General features: G+C 46.3%; 2 protein-coding genes across 5 annotated transcripts in view; both read right to left on the bottom strand.

The window, feature by feature from the left end:
- Positions 1-26,084, bottom strand: part of Isha (Insulator su(Hw) mRNA adaptor) — a 148,746-nt gene that overhangs the window by 18,436 nt on the left and 104,226 nt on the right. For 3 of the 4 annotated variants that reach the window (XM_055065856.2, XM_050169864.3, XM_055065857.2), the window contains one exon: positions 4,711-4,758. The exons of the other annotated variant lie outside the window; for it this stretch is intronic. In XM_055065856.2, coding sequence (XP_054921831.1) covers positions 4,711-4,758 — 48 coding nt within the window. The remainder of the gene's footprint in view (positions 1-4,710; positions 4,759-26,084) is intronic. 4 annotated transcript variants of the gene reach the window in all.
- On the bottom strand, positions 17,847-20,092 carry LOC140218932 (tigger transposable element-derived protein 6-like). The gene is made up of 2 exons (XM_072288634.1): positions 18,679-20,092; positions 17,847-18,113 (listed from the first exon to the last, which is right to left on the bottom strand). Exons 1-2 carry the CDS (start codon positions 19,431-19,433, stop codon positions 17,891-17,893), a joined length of 978 nt encoding a protein of 325 aa, XP_072144735.1. The 5' UTR covers positions 19,434-20,092; the 3' UTR covers positions 17,847-17,890.

Genomic DNA, 26,084 nt, shown 5'->3' with positions numbered 1-26,084 from the left:
AACCCGGTACGTCTAACAGCAACACATCTAGCACCCATGCCTCGCATGTTGACGCAGACCGTGTAGACACTGTTTTCTTCACGACCGAAGAAAGAAGCAAGCGCGCAGCGATCGCCGACAAGGCGAAAATGCGCCTGGCGTCGCAGTCTGCAACGGAGCGCAAGTTTGAGTTGCTCGGTGTTGACACGAAAAAGGACGTCAACGACAGCGGAACGGAATTTGCGATTGTTGATTTATCCGTGGTACAAGACTTTTTTGGACTTATGCCGTGTCCCGTGTGCGGCAAGAAAACGCTGACGCTTTCAAAGGATTCCGCCAAGGTGTACAGGCTCTGTGCCAAGCTTGTGCTGGAGTGCTCCACGTGTGGCATGCGCGAAGAGCGATTTTGTTCCCCAAGAGTGGCTGGTGACGTAACAATAACGCCGTTCGAAGTAAACGTCTGAGCTATGAAGGCTATGCAGAGCATTGGTAAGGGAGCAACAGCCCTCTCCGACTTCTTTACCGCAATGAACATTTCTCATCGTGGCTTACACCACAAGACCTATCAGGGCCATATGAACATGATGGTTCAAGTGTGCAGCAGTGCTGCCACAGATTGTGAGGCTGCAAGTGTGGCCCAAATCAAAGAACTTTACAAGGACTTGGGAAACTCACCAGGGAACATAGATGTCATTTATGATGGAACCTGGCTGACACGCGGCCGCAGTTCGCACGTCGCTGTTGGGTGCATCATTGAGATGTACACCGGGCTCGTCGTTGACCACGTCGTGCTGTCAAACTTTTGCTTGGGCTGCTCACATGGTCCAAAACCCAATGAGCAAGGGTATGTGGCTTGGCACACAAAGCATCTTCCAGAGTGCCAGAAAAACATTGACTGTCATGCTGGGCAAATGGAGGTGCAAGCTGCACTGCTCATGTTTCAAAGATCCCTGGACAAGTACAAGCTGCGTTACACGACAATGCTCTCTGCTGGTGACAGCAGGACATTCCACGCCTTGACCGAGCAAGCTGTTTACGGCTTCATCAAGATAGACAAGAAAGACTGCATCAATCACGTGCACAAGCGCATGGGAGCAGCCTTGCGTGGGCTGGTTGACAAAAAGAAGGCTCAAGGTGAGACACTTGGAGGAAAGGGACGGCTCACCCAGGACAGGATCAAGAAGATCACAAATTACTATGGCTGGGCCCTGAGGAGCCACAAGAATGACGTGCCAGGCACAAAGAGGGCAGTTGAAGCTACCCTGCACCATATGTCGTCAACTGATGATGCCCCCAAGCATGACCTTTGTCCTCAAGGGTTAGAATCCTGGTGCAGCTACAACCGAGCTGTGGCAAAGGGCGAGCAACCTCCAGCACACAATAACAGCCTGCCCGCCTTCGTGTGCGAAGCTCTGGAGCCAATTTTCAAGCGGCTGGGTGAGGAAGCCCTCTTGGAGCGGTGCAGCGACGGCGTGACTCAGAATGCCAGTGAAAGCCTGCATTCCGTGATCTGGGATCAAGCCCCGAAGACTAAGCATGCCTCGCTGCACTGTGTCCAGAGGGCAGCAGCTGAAGCCATCAGCCGATTCAACCAGGGTGTGACAAGAAGCAACACTGCAATAGCCGACAAGCTGGGCTACAGTGCCAGTAGCTGTATGGTGCGCCGAAGCCTTGAAAAGGATTGTCGGAGGCTTCACATGTCCAACAAGGACCACACGAATAGAAATGCTTTGACAAACAAGCTTGCAAAGAGGCACAAGCCAGCAACAGACTCTGCCTACAGTCCTGGGCTTCTATAGGTCTTGGTGTGATCTGTGCTGAATGCAAAATTCTGTGAGTGTGCAAGAGATATATACATTTCTTTTAAATTTGAATTCTGGGATTTTACGTTCCAAAACCATGTTATGATTCTGGATTAATTTTCACCACTTGAGAAGCGCTGCAACACAAGCACGTGAATTTTTTGGGATTTCGGCTCCATTGAAATGTGGCGACCTCCACTGGGATGTGATCCCGATTTTTTGTTGTAGCCATAAACTTTGTGGAAAGGAGATATTTTGTTGTGGCCATGAAGTCTGTGCAACTTTATTTGCATAGGGATGCCATTTGTGTGCCTTCTGTTCAACAAGGAACTAAAATAGGAATGTGAAGCTCATGGTGCTAGCGTTCTGGCATTGCTTTCAATGACTATGCATGATGTTGCAACCAATATCTCAGTGTTATTTTTGCACAATGGCCATATATATGCCATGAACTTGTTGCTGAAAGACAGGGCTACATGGTGATGTAATTTATATTGCCATATTGTTAGACCATTCAAAGTTACAGTGAACTGTAAGTTCAAGCCCTTTTTTCTCAGCTTCATTTTTTTGGACACCGCACACTGCCTTACAGGGGATCTTCATATGTTCTTTCTAAGTACCAGCAAAATGTTTGGTATCAATATATTTGTGTCGAATGGATCTAGCCGGTGATGCTACTTACTTATTTCTAAAGTTGTCGGCTAAATTTTAATTGCCACTAAATACAAATGAAAATTAGCAAATATATTGCAATTATGTTTACATCTGGTCTTTTTACATTCTAAGTGCACTGAGAACAATAAAAATAGCATCACCGCTAGAGCTACTCTCTGGTGTTCTGGCCGTATACTTTGTTTTTGCTTTTGACAAAGTTAAGTTTTTGAAAAGTCCCGTAAGAAATTGACCAAATTTCTGTATTAAAAACTTTGCATCATTTGTTCTTATGAAGATATACAAAATCTAATCAGATATTTGCAATCAGCAGAAAAAACTGAACAATACTGTTAAATATCATCCAGTTCACACTAAAATTAACAAAATTGGTTTTGAGACCCACATCTCCCCTTAAGAACATGCCTGCTCTTCCGGTGAAATACCGAGCGAATAAAAAGGCCTGGATAATGTTGGAAATTTTTTGTGGCTGGATGCTAGACCGACAGTTTTCCGCAAAGAACCGCAAAGTGTTAATGGTGCTGGACAATTGTAGTGCGCATAACAGTGTCACCGGACTGGACAACATAGAAGTTGTTTTCTTGCCGCCGAACACATCGGCCCTCCAACGGATGGACCAAGGCATAATTCAGTATGTCAAGACCAAATACCGCAGGCGCGTGCTGGAACGGATGCTCCTGTGCCATGAAGTCGGCAAGCAGTAAGACGTGAATCTTCTGAGCGCGGTCAACATTCTTGCCTACGTTTGGCACAACACGCCCGCGCACGTCGTCGCCAACTGTTTTAGACACAGTGGCTTCGTTGTGCGTGAGCCTGGCGATGATGCAGTGGCCGAAGTGTCGCTAGATGACAATGGAGATGACTGCGAGGATTTTGGAGGAGTTCTGCCGGATGCGGTGACACTCGCTGATTACGTCGGGATTGATGACGGCGTTGTTACAGCCGAAGAAGAAATTGTCAGGGACGTGCTGCACGGCAAAGATTCTGAGGAGGAAGAGGAGCCGTGAGAGGAGCAGCCTCGGCCCCCTCGCACTGTGAAGGAAGCCGCGGAGGCCCTCGCTGTGTTGGAAGAATTTTGTTGGGACACTGCAGACAGCATGCGAGCTGCTAAGCACCCGGAAGGACTTCGTAAAATAGTATCCGCGCGGGTTTCTGCTCGAAAGCAGACGAGCATCCTCGATTACTTTGCGCAGTAAAGGTTTGTTGATGAAAGTTGTGCATTTATTGTTTTTGTTGTCCGCTCGATAATTCGGACAATTTACGTTCCCTAGAAGTCCGAATTAACGAGCTTTTACTGTATCAGACTTCTGTACAGGAGAGTTTGGGTATATCGAATTATCCAATATATTGAACCATGTTTTTGGGGCATTAGCCTATTCATTCAAACTGGGTTTGACTGTAAGCATAGTGTAGCCAATTTAAAATAACCATTATCCTTCTTGACCCTCGAGCTAGGTATTTCAAATGTTAACCTGTTATTTGAGGAAAATGCCCAATAAATCCAGGCTTAAAAATGAAAGCATATGCATGTTATCTAGCGACTATTTACTGAAAAATGCTGCACTGAATGTGCCACTTTTATCGCTTGATTCATTATTGGTTTACCTTGCCGAAAAAAGAATGCTATCCTGTAGTTCGGTAATTTTTGTATAGTGCACATTTTGCAAAATATGCATACTTCTGTCACTTTTACGCTGTCATTGTAAACCTCGAAGTGGAACTAGTCAAGCCGCTGTAATTGCAGCTTTTATCGTTCTGCTAACTCCTACATACAGCTGTGTGTATAAATGTGGTTAATAAATTAATCCTTTTATCTTAACACCAATTCACACTGCAACATTGCATCTAACTGCCAAAGTACAATGACACATAGAACTTGGCATTGTCATAGCAGCAATTTTTTTTCTTCAAAGTGTGACAACCGGATGTAGTAGCACAACACTTATAACATTGCTCTTCTTTCACCACTGTTGTTTTTCGATTAGTTACAAAGCACAACCACATGCACTAGTGTCTAAGTGGGCAAGCCAGCCATTGCTGGCAAAAGCCCATACCGGTGTTTGTACACATTTTGTTACAGGCTGTACCTACAGTATGGGCGTGTGAAAACACAGCTTGCCACGGTACGCAGTGCATTGTCTTTCTTTTCTTGGAACACACAAGACATTGCTAACAAACATGCTTATCCTAGTGGACGATACAATACAAACAGGAAAATGCAAACCAAAGGATTTTTTAATCAAGAGTTGAGACTCACATGCACTTTTAATTTGTGCCTCGTTCGTCTTAACAGACCCTTGGCCCACTGAAAATTATAAACAAGCAAAATCAGCAATAATAAAACAGCAAAAAAGCACAAGCATGTCTACCTAAGCAAGCAAAACTAATTTACAAAAAGAAAAGAAATGTAACAGCTGCTGCAAAATAGGCCACACTTTTCCAGTTACACAGGATTAGCCTGACCTAAAATGCCAGAATATGTTAACTTTTAGTAGGTAGCGTGCAACATAAAAACTTCCTTCAGGCTAAGCAAAATATCTTGCTGAATCCGTGCCATACCTGCAAAATTGATTGAACTAGAGTGTTGACATGGGATAGTTCATACATCCCAAAGTTTAAACAGCAGGAAGTACAGGACAAGTAATGCCCCTGTCAAGCGGGCAAGTTGAGTGCACTTATGGGGAGCACACTTCGGGCTACGCGGTGCTAACTGAGAAAACAGAGCGCACTTAAAGAAAAATTGGAGACAGACTAAGAGAGCTGTAGAGATGTAGATGAAAAAAAAAAAAAAAAAAAAAGTGATCTAAAAAGTGATTGTGTCACGTTGTGTTATATATAAAAACAAACTTAATCTATATTTTCTCAACAAAAAAAATTACAAGGGCGTTGCAAGTCAATGCAGGCCAAAACGAATGCCTAGCCAATCCAGAACATGGTGGTGTGCGACGAGGTGGCATTTGATCCTGCTAGAACAGAATACCAGAGAGTTCTGTTCCAACTATTTTCAGCTGTTCAACTACAATGAACATGTATCCTTTTTCTTTTTTTATGCACTACATGTTGTACCATTTGAATCGCTGGTGGCGATGCTACGCATTTGGCCAGCAAAGTGTGTTCAGTGAACGCTCTCCGATCAGAGTGTGCACTCTTCTGAAAGTGACACCTCACTGGCGACGTTTATATTTGGCAAAGTGCACATGTGCACTTAAACCGGGTGACACTCTCCATACTTGCACTTGACTTGCCCGTTCAACAGAGGTATAAGAACATCCTTCGCACTCTTCAGACTTTGAAATTCAGGAAGTGAAAAATTTAGGATTCCTCTATGTATATGCCATCTATGTTCAGCAGCCATCACCAAGTATGCTTCCCGGTATTAGCTCACCACCACCAAAGCGCGCTAAGATATTGTGTCAGTCACTCAAGCAAAGACCATGCAACTAAAGAAAGCACAAGCACTACATCACCAGGCCATGCAAATTGTAAAGCATAATGCTAGTCTAGACAAGTTTACTGAAAGTTATTGCACAGCTTCTAGAAACGTGTCCACAAAAGCAGAAATGTCTTCCAAGTGCTACATGCTGCATGAAAATGTCGAACTTATTCAAATGTTGCATTACCATATAGGCTAAGAAAACAAACAAGTGCTTACTACATCAGCATATGCTTACTTAGTGAATAAGAATGCTACCATTCTTTGTATTTTGTACTGTCAACAAAAATATTATGGACCATGAAATCTGAGAAAAGCTGAATATATCTACATCCTCACAAGGCAGCCTGGTATTTGCATTTCGGGCCTCGACTAGAATATGGTAACAACATTGCTATACAGTGAACTCTCACTTGAGTGAACACTTCAAGGGACCGAAGGAAATAGTTCACTTAACTGAAAGTTCACTAAACTGAATATTCACTAGACCAACATAAGACATGGCATACCAAGTCAAAAGTTTGAAGTGCAATTCATGGAGCAAAAGACATGGCATCCGTAGTGTTAGAAATGTGTGAAATGAAATTTGTACATATCAATGAAAAACACACCACGTAGGTCGTTTGTGTGCACACGCGGAACCAACGAGACTGGAAAGAAATAGACTACCATGCCATGACTAGCCAGTTGGAAAAAAACACGCACCACGTGGTTTGTGATGTAACAGATCGCCGTTTGCTCTGGCGACGTTGTAAGCACCAGCGATGTTACTTTGTTCATGGCCTCCGAGATTACATGCTTGCTCGTTTTGTGCAGGCGATCTCGGAGGCCATGCCTCGTTGCCGTTCATTTTCTGCGCCGGCGCTTTGCCCAAGGGGCGCTGTAGCGCCAGCGACGTTACATTGCCGCTGGAGCGGCGGTTTGATGAGGGCGCGCATCGGTTGTGCCTGCAGTGCAGTGCAGTGCAAGCCTTGGTCCTCTGAGCGAGTTCGTTAAACTGAAATATTGACTGTTCCGAGATTCGCGAAACATTTTTGCATGGAATCTATAAGAAAACTGCCGGGGATTTTTAAAAAGTTCGTTATTCTGAAATATTCGATAAACCGACATTTGTACAACTGAGAGTTTACTGTATACACTTTTATTGGTTACTGCTAAAGGCTGCTTGGGAATTGAACATTTTCTGAGACCCCATGGTCTGTAAACTTTTTTTGGTTGACAGTATACCTATGTAGAAACTGCAACTCTCATCATCTTGTACGATAAGTGTTCGGAACTTCTCAAATGGACCTGCACAAAAAATTTAGAAAATTGAGGCCTTGTTACTATATTTCTCACTGCAGTAGTTCTGCAGCCACGGCATACATCTGCCGGTTCATATGGATGTGCTGTTTAATACCTAACGCATGTCCTTTCTTGGAGCAAGCAATTGTTCAATGCAAGACAGTCAAGGTTGGCACAAACAAGAGTCAAAACACTCCTCATGGTATTTCCTAATGGCTTCCATGACATTTGTCACACCACACATCTTCCACTGAATCACAATAAAACAACTGATAGACCTAACTGCTACTGTGACAAAAAGATGCCAGAAAGCATTATGGAGCAGTAAAATGGACTTTCAGAGCTAGTTTATGAAACAAGTTGCAAACTATATTATATGGAACTTTTACAGTGGGCAAGCCATGTGAAAGCAGTAAATGGTCACTGGTTCCACTGACCCCCCTCCCTTCATTGCAGTCGTCAATACAGACTAGTACAACAAATGGCGGTGTCTTTAGATGTTTAAAAAGTAACATAAGTGGCTTAGAAAAGCAGAGAAGCACTTGGGCAGGTTACGTGAAGACTTGAAGGCATTCTGAAAACCTTCAATGTGATCTCTATGCTATAAATGCATCTTTTAAGACAAAGCACTTCGTGAAAAAAAAAAAAAAAGGTACGTTGATAATAGAGTACTGCCTACTGTAATAAGCCCACTCTCCTTCCTTACCTCCTTAAACAGAATAAGCAATTTTTTATTTTCAAATTGTCGTTGCAACATCAACAGAGTTTTAGAATAGGAGCCCCAATAGTTTGGAGCCCCGAAGAGCTTTGCAGGTGTTAGCGTTGGGGCACGCAGGAGTGAAGAGTTTTAGAATAGGGCTTTGCGATTGCAGATAGCGTCTTGCGCTGACAGCGCCACTACGGCGTCAAAAAAAGGCCATTAGAAATAATTAAATAAAGTATACCATTTTATGATAAAAATAGTAATCTTGACTTGTGTGTATTCACGTTTAATTACAATTTAGAGGTTATTCTGTAAGCAGCCAAGTTGTGCTTAGTTTTGAGCGAACCAACTTTATGTGCCTTCCCCAGCCAAGCTTAGCCGTGTTAGGCCTACGAGCTATAAAATCCACAATCGAATTCGGAATCAGCGGCGTCTAATGAATCAATCTTCATAACACACGCTAGTTGAGAGAAAGCGATAACCGCAGTCACTTCTCCTAGCTTGCGAACTTCATGCATTACCATGAATCGAACCCAGTTTTGTGCTAGCTTAGAGCCGTCGCTTCGATAGGTGCCGCCATGTTTGCTGACGCAAAGCTTTAGGGGCCGCTATTTGGGCTCCCGCTAAATCGGTGAAATAGCGTTCCCAACGCAAAACTTAAACGCAGTTTGCGTCTCGCGCATACGCAGTGGCTTCGACAGTATTTTTTTGGAGCCCTTATTCTAAAACTCTCTAATATATCCAGGTTACACAAATCCTCTGAAGTTAAAGTATCAGTAATTTTGATAAAACTAATGCTATCTATGCAAATAGGTGCAAGCATAGGTGGTTTATATGCTTTGGCAGACACTTTGTAAACATTCTCTTTTTTTTCTTGACGATTGTGGTACATATGTTTACACTCAAACCCACTTACAATATTCAAGTGCCGTGGAAATTCCATTGTTATAACTGGGTTGCATGAAAAAATCAAAATGGGGGACAGCAGAGCCGATGTGAGAAAAATATAACGGTGGGGAGGCCAGTGCCCCTCCCCACCATGTTCCTCCATCCAGCTGCTAATTGTGTTCACTTGTTTAACTGCTTCCTGGGCACTCCGATCCCGTGTAGCAAGCCGCGACTATGGGCGTTAAAGAATGGCGCTGCTATAACAAATGCAAAGAAGGGTCAGGGGTGGCAAGCATTATGCGAGCTTGGAAGGGGCCTGTTAAATAATATGAGAAGGTTGCTGTGGCAGCCTGTCAGCTTGAGAAATCCAGAAGAAATGCTGAGGTGGGATCGCCACAAGCATGTCGCCACGTGCTTCTCGCTGGCTTGCACGAGAAATTACAAAAATGCTGGGGTATCAGCAGGCCATCGTGCAGCGGCTCAAATTTTTGTTTTCTTTTCAAGGATTTCGCATTTTTACTACCTTAAAAGAAAGTTGTACAATCAGTGCATTCTACCAGTGCTGACATATGGAGCAGAGACTTGGAGAATGACAAAGAAGCCAGAGAACAAGTTAAAGGGCCCCTCATCAGGTATGGCAATTTTGATCTGACAAGGGCAGAGCATACAGAGAGATAATGATTGTGTCTGCAAAGTATTACGTCGCTACGCGCCGCGGAAAGATCTGAAATTTCAAACCGAACACCGTTTTGCCTTCTCCGCGCCGCTGCCGCATTCCATACCAGAGGATGACGTACTCGTGTCAGCAGTGTGACACCGCTCGTGGTGACACGCAACTTCAAGAATGATTCAACACAACATCTCTTATCTGTGCGATCTGTTGCTTGAATTGACGAATTGAAGTTCAGAGAAATAAAGTTCACAAACTGAATGTCTGCGTGTTTTTTTTGTTTTACTTCGCACCAAAGCAAGAGAGATGTACTTCCGCTTTGTCTGCTTGTTCCAGCAGTCGTGCAGTCACGTGCATACGTACTAAAACTATGCCATTTTCTACCCTGCTCCAGCGTGTAATCATGCTCTGCGATCCGCTTGTTCTGCCCCAGTATTTGTGTAGCACTGAATTATACCGCTAGTCATGTTTCCTTGTGCACAGCGCGCAAAATTGTGCGCTGCACTAACGAGACAACAGCAGAGTGTCTTTATGTTGAGACTTTTGCTTCTGAACATAGCGTGCAACCATGGCTTGGGTTTGATAGGACCACACAGTCGAGCACCAGTCCTGCGAAAAATTCTATTACAGCACTGACACCTATGTGGGATGTATGGCCATGTGTTAACCATGTCCCATCATAAACCACTGTTATGTTGTCATTAAAGGTAGAGTCCATCTCCCTGTAAACATTGCACACTGCCACCACAGCATCAGAAAAAATATTGGCAGCAGCTGTCACACTGGCAGGTCTGAACTCAGTCTTGAGATGTCTCTGAAATGTTTCAAGATGCAACCCTCTATATAATACATACATTATTGACCAGAAATTGGTCAAAGCTGTTGCCCCATTGCCAATACTTTCAACAGCCTGTACAGCTCATGTTCACATCAAAAATTTTGCGACCTTCCTTTCGCGGCGATGACCACCCCTTCGCAACAGCGCCACAAAACGTGCACATCAGTCTCATTTGTGCTGCTAATCCATGTCTTGTTCCCAGCTAAACTGCTGGCACTGCGATTTGCTGAGAAGCGCGTTCAGGGCAGTCAATTGAACGATGAGAAACTCTTCCACTTGTTCCGTACCACCAAGCACCTCGGATTTACCGAATAAGTTCCATTTTCCGTGCGGTCGCCGACATTGAACTTGGTTTTCCTTGCACTTTCGCGGCGACCTCTTGGGGTGCTTAGGCTGATACAAAACACGGCTCCAGGCGCACCAGTATGGTGCCGTCTGTACTTGTAGACGGCATAGCAACATCGTGCAAAGTGCCAAGACGATAATCAGACACATCCAAGGTGCGATCAATGGATGCGCCCAACGATGTGGAACGCGGCATGACAAGCTCAATGGTGCCACTGCTGCTCGCACGGGATGTTTTGCCCGTGTAAGAAGTGCCAGAGAGCGACTCCTCAACAACGTCGACACAAGTCGGCATTCTGCCCGCGTGTGAAGTGCTCGGCAGCGGCTCCTGAACGGCACCATCGGCACGCATACGCATCCTGCCCGCATGTGGAGTCCTCAGCTACGCGTCTGTGACTTCTGCCCTATGCTGCACAGTACTGCCATGCTACCTGTTTTTCACCGTTGGCGATTTTTGCTTACAAGTGCCGTAAGCATGAGCCATCTTGTACCGTATTTACACGACTGTAAGTCGACCCCTCTTTTTAAATTTGAAAGCCTGAAGTTGGGGGGTCGACTTACAATCGAAACCGAAACATGGCCCCGCCAAAAAAAGCGATACCAACGGGAGCTACAACGTAGTTAGAATTTTATGTTTGCTCTATGGCCCTACCCGTATCTTTTCACTATCCCGCATGTTTGTTCGCTTTCGGAAGGGTTTCTCAACATTTTTGAGAGTTTTACGGTGCATGCCACACTCATGGCTGGGGGGGGTGTTGATAGTTGATGGAAGCGCCGCTGTTCCCATTTGCGGCGGCACCCTCAGAACGGCGGCGCTTGCGGGGAGTATCGGTAGTTCATGGAAGAGCAGACACTGCTAGCTGGTTTCTCTTTCTCTGTTTGAAGGCATTGGTATTGGCATGGTATTGGTTTGACGCGTTCCACTTGACTGCCGGCTACGTGCTACTTCTATGCTTCCCCAGTCGTCATGAGTGCTCCAGGCCCACTAATCGTTCGGCACTCGTTCACAGCAGCGTTCAAGAGGGCTGCCATCCTTTACGCCGACGAAACAAATCACTGCACAGTGGGCCGCAATTTCGATGTTTCTAAACGGGTGGTGCGAGAGTGGCGACTGCAGCGAAGCGAAATTTTCACCTGTGACGACAAGTGAGAAATTTCCCACGTGCCAAAGTCTGGACACTTTCCGGAGCTGTAGGCTAAGCTTGCGGCGTACGTCGCTGAAATGCGTGATCGGTCCCTGCCAGTGAAGTGCGACGTGGTCATGAAACAAACCCGGACCTTCGCCTTAATTTTAAGATTCTGCTCCACCGTGAGTACAACGAGTGGCTGGCAGCAGAAGACTGCAAAATCACGCCAGCCGGACCTGTCAAAAGATCCTCCCTGACGGCTGCGTGTGGTTGGGTGCATTTGGCGTGGGCTGCTGTTCTGCAAGATGTCCTGGTGCGGTCGGTTGCCAAATTTGAAATTTCGCTGGACCACGACGCGCTGTGGGACCGCAGCAACGATGACGATGGCAGCACTAGTGAAGACGAGTAGTCCAGTGACCATGTCAGCTACTAATAAATTTTCGTTATCGAATGCGCCCTCGGGTATGCTCTTATAATTCTTTTTTTCAGTCACGCGATATGGGGGGGTCGACTTACATTCGAGTCGACTTACAATCGTGTAAATACGGTACTTCAGCGGTTGCAGACCCATGGTCACCAGTAAACTTCCGAAATTATGCCCCGCAAGCACTGATGAATGCGTCGAGCTGATATGTCCAGAGTAGCGTATCACAAAACAAACCAGCTTCCGAAACTATACTCCCCATGCACTGACAGCGAGCCAATATGTCCAGTGGCGCATATCACAACACAAGTCAGCTACGTTCTGCACGTACTGGCGATCCGAGATGCGAGGAGGCGCTGATCACCTGTGGAGTTCGCTGCCAAAACTACGCTCCGTATGTGCTCACGAACAATGCGAGGCGATTGTCAGACGTGCGAGTCATGGGCGATATCAGATGTAAGCTTCTGAAGCTATACACCACACATACAGACAAACATCACACGCCGCCGAGACAAATGGCGAAGCTCCAATTGGCCACGTGACGGGCGTGGCCAATCGGAGGCCTCAGAACGGCCTTGAATCATTTGCTTTCTGTGCGCTTGCTTCTGTATGGAGAAGGTGGTAGGCGTGGCAAATTTAAAGACGGAGAAATGCGCTTTCCAACACAGGCAAAATGGCTGCGCTTGGTTGCGCTATTTTGGAGATATCGTGGCTTGAAAAACGCAGTTATTTTTTTTAACACTTTTACGCGGCTTACAGCGTTCATATTTTGGAAGCAGATAAAAAAAAGAGTAATAGAAATGAAATATGTGGTCTTCAAAAAATACATTTTTTTGTCATTTTTTACGATAAGAAAGCCACGTCCCCCCTTAATGCAAGTGTCCTCCTAATGTCAGGATCTGCAGAAATAAAGGAAAAAAATGAATTACAGCCGTGCACATCCACGCCAACAATGATGCATTAAGCTATTAGCCCCACCAAAATTTCAAGTGAAAAGGTCGAGGACCGTCAAAAGAAACCTCAAATGATGTGGGTGACAAAGCTTTGGTAATGGCACTTTAGGTTTGCTCTGTCGCCATCACCAGTGTGAGGGCTTCTCCGTCTGCGTTGTCATCCGATTAATATCGTGACTAATTCGTCCGCGATAATGTCCAGCATGTGAAGCCACGACACTGTCGTCTAACCCACTGGTTTTCGCCATGCAGATGATCGCCGCTGCCCTTTCGCACGTGCTGCTGCCCGCACTGGCGGCTGCTTGTTCCCGGACCCCCTCGGAGCATGCGCCATTTTGTGACCGGTTTTTGGATCAGCGAGGCGCCGCACATGACTGCGCCTTTCCGGTTACCTACGTACTGCCAGCGCAGCAATGGATGCTCGATTCATCGTGGGTTCCTGCATCGACATCGACGCTCTCCAGCTCGTCTACTATAAAAGACAGCCTACCACTGCGGCCCCCCTGTGGGCTCGGTGGCTGCGCCACGACACTGTCGTCTAACCCACTGGTTTTCGCCATGCAGGTTGGTACAAGGCACAGCCTTTTTGCTAAGAGGTGTAGCGACTATTGTCTGGTGCAGCTTCCGAGCCCCCATTGCTGCCTTGCTCTTATGGGTGAATGTGTGGAAGGGATTCGCCGCTTACTAATACTCTCTGGCGACGTTGAAACTAACCCGGGACCCGACACGAACGTTGTGTTGAAAGAATTGCAGAAGATTTCAGCCAGTCAGAATACACTAATCAGTGAAGTTCAAGGCCTAAAAAGTCAGATTTTAAATACTGATAAGATTCTAATGGACTTGAACAAACGAATGACCGAACTGGAACATCATTACCAGGCCATGATACCACTTCAAAATGAATTAGAAGCTGTCAAATATGCCGCTGCTCAAACTGCCAGCGTGATATCCGGCCTCGTAAATCGCCTAGACGATGCAGACAACCGGTCCCGAAGGAATAATCTAATTTTCTATGGCCTTCCTGATACTAACCCCAAAGAAACCTTTGCAGAATCAGAAAAGCTGATCATTGATGAAATCACGGATATCATGAATGTAAACCTTGAGTCCAAAGATATTGAACGTGCTCATCGCCTTGGACGCTATTCACCTAACCGGCACCGTCCCATCATTATCAAATTCGCGTCATATAAAACGAAAGAATCTGTCCTGTCTAACGGCCGCAAACTGAAAGGCACAAATTATAGCGTGAGCGAAGATTTTTCACCCGCAGTTCGGAACGCCCGAAAACATCTTATCGCCTACGCCAAAAGTCAATCTCTGCCTTTTTCCATGCGTTTCAAAACGCTCGTTATAGGTTCCCAGCGCTATGAATATGACGATTCGACGAAATCAGTTAAAAACATTCAGTAGCAGTCATTGCACAAAATTCATGCAGTTAATAACCGCCCTTCCGCCGCTAAGAAAAACCTTTCCCTATCTATCGTTTACACTAATGCCCGCAGTTTCATTCCCAAACGTGACGCAATATCAAATCTCGTGACGTCATCTAACAGCAACTTGCTAGTTATAACAGAAACGTGGCTCACAAGTGAAATTAGGGACGATGAAGTAGTCCAAGACTTGCCAAACTTCGATGTTTATCGCTGCGACCGTCAAGAGGCACGCGGGGGGGGCGTTCTTATTGCTTGTAGTCGTGAATTATCCTGTACACCCATTATTATTTCTTCGAACTTAGAAATACTATGGCTTCTTATTCGCTCTTCCCCTCGATATGTCCTTCTAGGTGTGTGCTACAGGCCACCTACCAGTAATCCAAACTTCTCACCAGAACTTAACAGTACTTTATGCCAGATTACAGTAAGCCATCCTAACGCCCATATCCTTCTGTTCGGTGATTTCAATTTTCCCATTATTGATTGGAATAACCTAACTTCCACAATAAATAACACTGAGGCGAAGGATTTCATCGACATCTGTTTGAATTTCAACTTAACACAGCTTATCTCAGAGCCGACACGTGTAACGCGCGACTGCGCAAACATTTTGGACCTTATACTTACTGACCATCCAGAGACATTATCATCGGTTACCTACCTTCGCCCTATCAGCGACCACAGTGTAATTCATGCCACATTTGACTTTGCCCCAGCACCCCGTGTTCTTTCCAGCAAAACTATCAACCTGTATGAAAAAGCAAATTTTGAAGCTATAAATGAAGAATTATGCACTTTTTTTGCAGTCTTTGAAACCTCATTCAATGAACGGTCTGTTGAAGACAACTGGGAACTGTTTAGAAATAAAATGAATGAACTAGCAAACCAGTATATTCCGAAACTAACATTCCGTGCGAATCATCAGAATCCCTGGTTCAATAACAATTTAAAGAGGTTGGAAAATAAGAAAAAAAGACTTTTTCGTAGTGCCAAGTTGAAACCAAGCCCAACTTCATGGGATAAATATTACGCCGCTGAGAGTGAATACTTACGTGCTGTCCGCAATGCCAAATGGTCTTTTTTCAATAATGACTTACCTAAAATGTTAACAGACAACCCCAAGAAATTTTGGAAAGTTATCAACCCAAGTAACACACGCACTGTAACTCTTGTTGATGATATGGGTGAAATCGTGCCTGAAACTGAGTGCGCACTCATATTTAACAACGCATTTTCGTCAGTATTTTCTAATGATAATAACGTTCCATTGACTAATGTCCCCTGCAACATAGTTTCTAGCATGCCGAGCGTGGTGTTTTATCCTGATGGTGTTTTGCGCATAATTGAAAACCTTAAACTTTCATCCTCAGCAGGTATAGATGGTATAAACTCTAAACTGCTAAAAAATACAAAATATATTTCTTCATCATTTTTGTGTCTTATATTCTCGCAGTCACTTTCTACAGGTTCCATGCCTCACGACTGGAAGGTGGGGAAGGTCATTCCCATCTACAAGTCTGGTAATAAGAACACACCGCTAAATTATCGACCCATTTCTCTAACTAGTCTTCCTTGCAAAATCATGGAACACGTCATCTACTCCCTGATCATAAATCATTTGGACGCAAATCAATTTTTTCATTCGGCACAGCACGGGTTCCGCAAAGGTTTCTCTACCGAAACGCAACTAGCTCTGTTTCTACACGACTTACATGTAAACCTTGACTCTAACCAACAAACTGACGCTATTTTTCTGGACTATGAAAAGGCTTTTGACAAAGTTTCTCACCGCCACTTACTACTAAAGCTTTCTTCTTTGAACTTACACAGTGACGTACTCCAATGGCTCGAAGCATTCCTTACTGATCGCTACCAATTCGTTTCTGTAAATGACAAATCATCCACTCTTCTCCCTGTAACTTCTGGAGTCCCTCAGGGATCAGTTCTCGGTCCTCTTCTTTTTTTAATTTACATTAATGATTTACCCCAACACGTATCTTGTAAGATACGAATTTTCGCCGATGACTGCGTGATTTACCATCCAGTTTCTAATGCTACTGACGAAAACACCTTACAACAAAATCTTAACAACGTGCAGTCTTGGAGTGAAAATTGGCTGATGACTCTTAATCCCAACAAATGTAAACATATATCTTTTACCCGTCGCCGTAACCCTTTCCTGTCCTCTTATACTATAGTAAACGTTCCCTTAGAATCAGTAGAATCGTTTAAGTACTTGGGCGTCACACTTTCTCGTGATCTCAGTTGGAGTACGCATATTTCTAACATACTTTCATCAGCTAACCGAACTTTTGGCTTCATGAGACGGCACCTGCGTGACGCCCCGCAGAACGTAAAACTCCTAGCTTTCAAATCCCTTATCAGACCGAAAGTTGAATACGCATCACCCATCTGGAATCCATATCAAGTCTATCTAGTTAATGAGCTCGAGTCCTTTCAAAACCGCGTCGTCAGATACATCCATTCATCCTACTCATACGACGTAAGCGTATCATCCTTAAGAGCAAAATCTGATCTACAGCCCCTTGCACGTCGCCGCGCTACTGCTAGCCTTTGCCTCTTTCATAAGTTTTTTTACAGTTCCTTATTTCACGAGCCTTATATCACACCACCCGCACGCATATCGCTACGAACTAGGCACCCATTACAAGCCTTACGCCCACGCTCCCACACAACTACTTTTTCCTCGTCTTTTTTTTCCCGCACAGCATCAGATTGGAACGCCCTTCCCCACCACGTAGCTGCCATCACTTGCCCAACATCGTTTCTCGAAAATGTGTCCTTGTTGGCTAATCAATAACCTGCTTTTTTCACGTGTTATTTGTTTTTATGCACTTGCGAAAATGTAGCTTCCATGTACAATTTTTTCTGTATACCTGTGTTTATATTTGCATTATCAACTGTACCCACCCCTTATGTAATACCCCTAGCACAGGGGTCTTTAAGGAAATAAAACTGAACTGAACTGAACTGAACTGAACTGAACAGAGCCGCTGGCCGAAAATTCAACATAGATGAGTCATGCATCCGCGAATGGAGAGTGCTTTTGCCAAGATTTGAGCAGTATTCCATGCAGTTACTTTTGCGGATTATACGCGGGGATATATATACAGTGCAGTCCACTTATAACGATATCGAGAAAGACGAAAAATATGATCGTTATAACCGATGATCGCTATATCTGGACTGCAGTTATAAAAACGCGGAACATACCTTTGCAGCTCCGAACTCGAATTCGCTACTTGCTCTAAAGAATAGATGATGTAGAAAGTCGGCTGTGAAAAACAAACTTTATTTGTAGCGCCAATGACCGTGTCAAGGGTTAGGCGCGCCGAAATAGTCCGAAATCTGCACTTGCTTTTGCGGCAGCTTCAGCTTCACAACCGCGGTGTGCATGGATTCCAGCTGCTGCGCGAACACTGGCGGCAATCCTTTGGCATGCATAAAATCAATTAAGGAGTCGATCGACGACAGTGCACTTTGCGTGGACATCGTGGTCGGGGTCAAGGAGCCACTGCCAATCTCGTTGTCACTGTCGCTGCTGCCGTCGCCACCGTCGCACAACTTTGCCGTCTGTCGAGACAGCACTGTCTGCAGTCAAAAACTCCTCCATCGACGCACCACCTGTGTCACCAGTAGGAACGAGCTCCCAGAGCTCGGTTATGTCGGCGGCTTCCACAGTGTTGGTCTCAGTGGGTTGGGGAAGTTCGTCCTGACGCACAAAGCCCGCCTTTTTGAAGCAGTTGTATATGGTTGACTGCTTTACTTCATACCATGCACCGTAAACGAAGCGCACGGCTTTCAAAAGGCTGATCTTCAGGTCAGGGGGCCTGTCTGCATGACCCGACGTTCCAGGAGCTGCGCGGTCAATGGCTAAAATTAGCCACTCCAGCATGAGCCGCCGATACAGGACTTTAAAGTTGGCGATCACGCCGGCGTCCAACGGCTGAAGGCCTGCCGTAGTATTCGGAGGCAGAAACATCAATTCTACAGATGTTAGCTTCGGGTTAACGCTGTGTGTGCTACAGTTGTCAAGTAGCAACACTACTTTTCTTCCTTGGCCTTCAATTAAACTGTCGAACTCGAGCAGCCATTCTTCGAACAGGTCGCGGGTCATCCAAGCCTTCTTGTTGCTGCGATAGCGGACCGGGATGTGCTGATTCTTAAAGCACGTTGGCTTCTTTGATCGCCCGATCATGAAAGGCTTGAGACGATGGCTCCCGTCCATGCTAACGCACAGCAACACTGTCACCCTAAGTTTCGAGTGCTTCCCGCCGGGGCATCGATCTCCTTTAAGAGCGTGAGTCTTCGACGGCAACATTTGAAAAAACAAAGCAGTTTCATTGCAATTATATATGTCCTTCTCCGCGTAGCGCTCCAGCACGCTGGGCAGCTTTGTCTGCAGCCACTGCTGCTTTGCCTCTGTGTCCAAAGACGCCGCTTCCCCTACCACGTTTTTGTAAACGATTCCGTGCCGCTCTTTAAAGCGCTGAATCCAGCCTCCCCCAGGCTCAAAATTTGGCCGTCCCAGAAGAAAAGCGAAGTTTTTCGCTTTGGTGGCAAGTATTGGCCCACTAATAGGCACATTATGCGCGCGGGTTGTGATGAACCACTGGTAAAGCGCCTCTTCAACATCGGTGTACAAAGGGTCTCTAACCCTTTTCCGCTGATCGGCATGGCCGCCGATAGCTCCTGCCTTCACAATCGCGGTGCTCCCGGTTTTCAAGATGGTTGATATCGTCGACTGGGCGAGCTCATATTTCTTCACGAGGGCACTCACCTTGAAGCCGCGTCGAGAGTCCTGCAAAATATCCATCTTCGTGTCAAGCGACACAGCTTTACGCTTTGCCGGTGCCATCTTCGAACTGGGTTGTACCGTTGGTCACGTTGGTTGCACGCTGCTTCGGTGGCGTCAGTCTGCTATCACGAGAGAGAGAGACTGAGTGCGGGACGGGCGCTACCGCGCCGCTTTGCTTGTTGCTTTTTTTTTTCTCTCTCTCTTTCGGAAAGACTGTGGCCTACGCGCATAGCAGCTAGCGCCATCTTGTGGCGCGCTGCGCCAACGTTGGCTGCGCCTACTCGTGCGCGGCGGGGCGAGACGCGCTGCGCGGTAATGGCGGCAGATACGAACTTACGGAGGTAAACATCGCCTCGTCTCGACATCGTTCGTTTCAGGGAATTAAGCAACGCAAATGTTACGATTATTTTGCACGGGAAAAGCCATCTGGGCGGCAATATTTTGATCGTTATATCCGATATGCAGTGAATAACCTATCGTTATAAATGGTTTTTTTCCCCATAGACCTAATGCATAAAATGACACTCTCATGTCAACCCATCGTTATAACCGATATATCGTTATATGTGGTATCGCTATAAGTGGACTGCACTGTATACAGTAAAACCTCGTTAAACCGTACTCGCTTAAACAGTAGTTTGGTTTTAAGGGGGAACACGGGTCTTAAGGCGAAACATTGCAGAAAGAATTGATTTTTCGAAAATAAAATTTTCGATACCTACAGCTACTATTCCCTTAATTCCCCAAGTTTCACATCTTGCGGAAGAGTATTTTGCCCGCAATATCAATTTATAACATGTGAGCTGAGTTCCATACAAGAACAACCCTTTCTGTCGTGGCGCGTATCTCTTTTCCTACGCGCGTGATTGCAGCCATCTTGGTCTAGTTGGAAAGAGGAGCCTTTCCTCTCCAATTTCCCGCCAAGAGTGATTCCACTGGCTCGTATGTGACATTAAAATATGTGAAGGAAAAGTAGTTAGAATGCGCGATCCTATTCGTCGACTAGCGTTGCGTGATCAGAAACGCGTGCTGTGGTTGGCTGCGCGAGGGACCTATCGTCTGCTCCATTCCGCAGGTGACGCGACGGCGCGTCTCGTAGATTTGTGACGAATGTGCCACAATGACCGATCCACCGGAACAGTTCGCTAGGAGGCACAACTACCGCAAAAAGAAGAAGCAATCAGCTTATAACTTTCAAACGCGTTCCATTCCTTCGGAGAACATTGATAATCATCCGTATCGTCAGCTGCCAACCACAAGTGATGCCGAAACCGCCAACGATGCCAAAGTAGGCCTAGCCAGCTCGCCTACGAGTGAGTGTGTTCCAGACAGCGGCCACGTTCGGTGTGACACTGCAGTGTTGCAGCGTGCAGATTTGTTGCAGAGGGAGATGAATGCTCAAAAAAACTTCAAGTTCTTGCGTCAACACCAGCGACAAAGCGGAAGTTGGATTTGCTCACTCGCGCCGACGGCACTGCAACTGCACCAGTCGACGCTATCGTCAGTAGGACTCCGTGAACGCACTAATCGTTTCTCAAGCGCAAGGTGTGCGGCGGTAACGTCGCAGTAGGCAAAAGCGAACGGGAATACGGCATTGCCATGAAGATCGTTATCACGTGCGCGTGCTGCGGCGATGTCACGTTGGCATGGAGCTCGACCCGCATAAATGGCAACCTTGCCGCGCACGCGCAACGCAAGCCATCGGGAATTGGCGAAGGGCGCTAAACGATGTTTTTGGCACATTTGCGTGGCCGTGGTCAGAGCAACTACAGTCTTTGTGGCTTTTAGCCACTTTCACTGCAAAGTAGTGCAAAATTATTTCTGCACTTTTGGTTAAAAGTGAATGTATTTCTTTTTCTTCTCGTTTTCGCAAAACACCGATTTTTGACTTGCTGATTTGGGCTGATTTGCAGCAGCGATATCTGTGCCTTCAAGGCAGGTAGAGCCATAGTTTTTGTTGTGGCTTATTTGTAGCTGAGTGTGCAAAGTACACAATGGTAGCAACAGATATTGGAATTTATCCTTTAAAATTTTTCAGTTCTGCTTTAGACCAGCAGTAGGGAACTCACATTTGGAACAGTGGATATTGAATTGCTATAGAGTTACTAATATTAGTTATATCGAAAAGGTATTCCTACCGTTGTGTTCCCTATATTTTCTAGAACTAGGCATGTGCCAATATGAATTTTTGTAGCGCGGGTATTGTTCTCTTGTTTCTGCAAATGATGAACAATGAATCTCATTTATATTGAGAAGTAAATGGCCTATTGAAAAAATAATTACATATTTGAAATCATCACAAGAATCTTAATAAGGCTCCAAAGTTTCATTAATTTGATGAAAAAATGAATAGTACATCAATAGCAGTGTCCCCCCTGAAAAGGACTGTTGTCACGTTGTTAGTGTGGAGAGAAAGCGAATGTCCTCCGCAGCTTTTCAAGCAGCTGCAAAGCGGAGGCAGCGAGGAAATCCCCATCCAGATTATTCCCCTAGAGCCTTCTGAGCCATTGGCTATGACAATTTCATGCATCCAGGATAATAAAATGCTTTTTTCACATGGTGGCTAGTTTTTTCCACTTTTCTCAACACGCTCTTTTTTGTACTTAGCAATTTTCCGGGAGGCATAGTTACTTGCCTAATCATCCAATCTGAATAATTTTTGCTTTATCTGATAGCTAGGCTCCCAGGAAGTGCAGTAAGTCTATAATACCACATTTCTGCTCCTTGAAACATACTGAAATTTTGAGGAAGGTAAAAATGTATATATTGCATGTGAACTTACAATTTTTTACTTTTGTAACTTTGGATAGAACAGTGGTAGAAACGTGAGACAATGCTTACTGCACTCCTTGAACACTCAGGAATACTTTTACATTTCTTACTGCAAAAAAATTTCTGCCAGTCATCCCGAAACATGGGAACAGGAAAAATTGTATAAAATATTTTTCTCGTTATATATAGAAAAACTAATTACATATTTGCATCAAGCACATTAAATTACATATTACCCACAAATTTCATTCCTCCAGCAGCAATATCAATAACGGTATTGCTCAAGGCCCAGGTCCCCCCTTAAGATGCATGCGTTTGGGTTGGGACCAGAAGAAATTTTGAATAAAACGATATTTCGAGTAAAGCGATTTCGTTATAACGAGGGATTAGTGTACTTACGGTCACCTGCCTCAGTCAACGAATGGAATTGCACATTGGGACAACTCTTTGGCAGGATTTTTTGTGGCCATTCAGCAGACAAAGTAGTGGTGGAGCGAAAACTAAACGAGGAGACTGGCTTTTTCAAACAAGACCAAGATGGTTGGGGTCAGAAACTTAGAACGGCAACTGCGTGTCATGGAAAAAGGTCCCTTTTTGCGCATTCATCAGTAATAACACAGCCCGCCAACGTGATATAAAATGCTATTACGACTAAAATAATGGTCCAAGATGAGTGAAAGCTTGCGAGATCATTCATCAGACACTGTAGAAACCAAAAATAACATTATCAGAAAAAAAAAAAAAATAAGTTGTTTCCCCATATTTTTATGCAGCAATGTGCGGACGGCATGGCCAGCGATCTCAGCCGGTGATCTCAGCTGGCACCTTGGCGCCGACTGTGAAGGACGAGGAAAATAAAGTTGGGAGGCGTTGCGTGTCGTTCTAAAAGCCTGCCACAATGGTCGCCGCAGCCGCCGCACTGCTCACCCTCTTCACCTTCAACCGAAATACCGTATTTACACGATTGTAAGTCGACCCCCCATATCGCGTGACAGGGGGAAAAAAAAGAAAAAAGAAGTGCCTACCCGAGGGCGCATTCGATGACGAAAATTTATTAGTAGCTGACATGATCACTGGACTACTCGTCTTCGCTAGTGCTGCTATCGTCATCCCTGCTACGGTCCCACAGCGTGTCGTCGCCCAGCGAAATTCCACATTTGGCAAACGACCGCACCACGACATCTTGCGGAACATCAGCCCACGCCGAATGCACCCAACTACACGCAGCCATCAGGGAGGCTCTTTTGACAGGTCCAGTTGGCGTAATTTCACGGTCTTCTGCCGCCAGCCACTCGTACTCACAGCAGAGCAGGTCCTTAAAAGGCGAAGATCCAGGCTTGTTTCATGACCATGTCGCACTTCACTGGCAGGGACCGACCACACATTTCAGCGACGTACGCCGCAAGCTAGGCCTACAACTCCGGAAAGCGTGGAAAATTCCTCACTTGCCGTCACAGGTGAAAATTTCGCTTCGCTGCAGTCGCCACTCTTGCACCACGCGTTCAGAAACATCGAACTTGCAGCCCGCTGCGCAGTGATCTGTTTCTTCGGCATAAAGGATGGCATCACTCTTGAATGCTGCTGTGAACGAGTGCCGAATGATCAGTGGGCCTGGAGCACTCATGACAACTGAAGAAGCATGGAAGTAGCATGTAGCTGGCAGTCAAGCCGAACGGATCAAACCAAAAACCCGTGAGCAGTGTCTGCTCTTTCATGAGCTACCGATACTCGCAGCAAGCGCCGCCGTTCTGAGGGTGCCGGCGCGAATGGAACAGCGGCACTTCCATCAACTGTCGACACCCCCCCCCATGAGTGTTGTGTGCACTGTAAAACTCTCAAAAATGATGAAAAACCCTTCTGAAAAGCAAACAAACACACGGGATAGCGAAAAGCTACGGGTATGGTCATAGAGCAAGCATAAAATTGTAACTACAGTCGCCGACCGTTTATTCGGACCTCACGGGGACTGCGGAAATGTCCGAATAAACAGGTGTCCGAAAAAGCGGATTAAGAAAAAAAAAATGAAATCCTTTATTTCCACGCACTTATTCGGGCTCGGCAGTAGGCTTGAAGAAATCGTGAGTGCGCCGTTGCACGCTGTTCCGTTTACGCGCAATCAGATAAGCCTGAATTTCGGAGAGGGTCGTACGGTCGCTATAGGCGGCTGAAAGCACAGTCACTACTTGTGCACGCTCCACCTGCGACGGCAGCGTAGCAGATGGTGCGTCATCTTCCGACTCGGAGTCATCGTCCGGCGGTGCAGCAGAAACCTGACGAATGATCTCGCCGTCGTCGAGTTCTGCGCATGTCAGTACAGCAGTGTCAGCACCTTTGAAACTGTCAAATGAGACGGTGTCTGGAATCGCAATGCAACCACTGCGCAGGTTTCGGCAGAACATTTTCCGCGTCAGTAGGGAGCACATCGGAAGGCGACAAATCTTAGGCCTCAAGGCACCCGCTTGCCGGCATTCCCCAGCGCAGTCTGCGCGGGCTCTGTCGGCGCCATTAGACACTTGACGCGATGTTCCCGTACGCCGCGTTGTATCACCGAAACCTCGACACAGCACACAAAGCAAACACCACCGTGCCGACAACAGTTGCACAAACGAAAAACGTGGCCTGCTCGCAGCGTCGCGCGCGAAACAAACAAATCAGCTGCTGGATTGTCTTTACATGGCTTACTAAGCTGAAACCGGAACCGCTGTACGACCACGCTATCGAACCAGGCAGAAACGATGATGATGAGCGGGGATTTCCAGTAGCGCCACTTCGTGGTACAGCAAGGAGGCTCCGTTCAAAACAAAAATGGCGTTCAGCAAGTCTAACTATGCGCCGGTCAGAGTCGGTGCATGATGCCCTCGATCGAGTTGGCTCAAGGAGCGTCCGAAAAATCAGACGAGAGGTCGCAAGGTGTCCGAACTTTCGGCAGTTATACATTATGATCTATGGGGAGAATGGCGGTGCCGCGAAGCTGACCGAATAATCGGGCATGTCCGAATTTTTGGAGTCCGGAAAATCGGTCGGCGACTGTACACTGTAGCTCCCGTTGGTCTCGCTTTTTTGGCGGTGCCATGTTTTGGTTTCGATTGTAAGTCGACCCCCCCCCCCCCCCGCCACACACACTTCAGATTTTCAAATTTAAATATATGGGTAGACTTACAATCGTGTAAACATGGTAAGTGTAGAAGTGATGGCTTTTGGGTCGCCGTCACGTCCTCCTACAGGGTGTTACGTTTCGCCTACGACGCGCGATATAGCCGGCGCAGATGCAACGGACGCCGGGGCTTCGTTCAAAGCGGCGGACATTTTGGCCCGTTCGGAGCTTCCGAAAAGCCTCCCCACCAAGCGCGTCCAGGCGTGTTTCAGTGCCACGTGTCTTCTATGCGTGTGTGCCCACGCTTGTCATTGCGCGGCAGCCGGGGAGAGGAGCTCCCCAAGTGTGAAGCGAGGAGGTCTGACAGGCGCCGGCTTGGCGGATGCGTCACTACACTCGTCTCAACGTGTCTCTCAGCCTGTCCGTGCCCGCCGTCACGTGGTCTCGTCACGAGGCCTTCCTCTTGCCCTCAACTCCGAGAGTATAAGAGCAGCTGCCCCCGGACGCCAAGGGAGAGGCTCCGATTTCTTCTGTTGAGTAGCGTGCTCTCCCGTCTCTCCACTTCGGTCGACCTGACCGGCCGCTCTTTTGCGATGCTAGAATAAACAAGTTGTTCTGTTACCAGTCGACTCATGCTTTGCCGGGACCTTCGGATGCTTCCAGTTGTGCCCCAGGCCGCCAGGCCAACGCTACCCTTGGGGCTTGTGACCCATTTGCAATAACGGGCGTCAGCGCTGAGATTACAACAAGGGGTGACCTGATCAAATGTGCCTTTCACCGAGCGGCACACTACCATGGTTAACTGGCCGGAGCCACAGTTCAGTCCACCACTACCGCCATTCTGG

This window comes from Dermacentor andersoni, chromosome 6 (assembly GCF_023375885.2).
Source record: "Dermacentor andersoni chromosome 6, qqDerAnde1_hic_scaffold, whole genome shotgun sequence".
Taxonomy (NCBI): domain Eukaryota; kingdom Metazoa; phylum Arthropoda; class Arachnida; order Ixodida; family Ixodidae; genus Dermacentor; species Dermacentor andersoni.
This window is presented reverse-complemented; position numbering and strand designations above follow the sequence as displayed.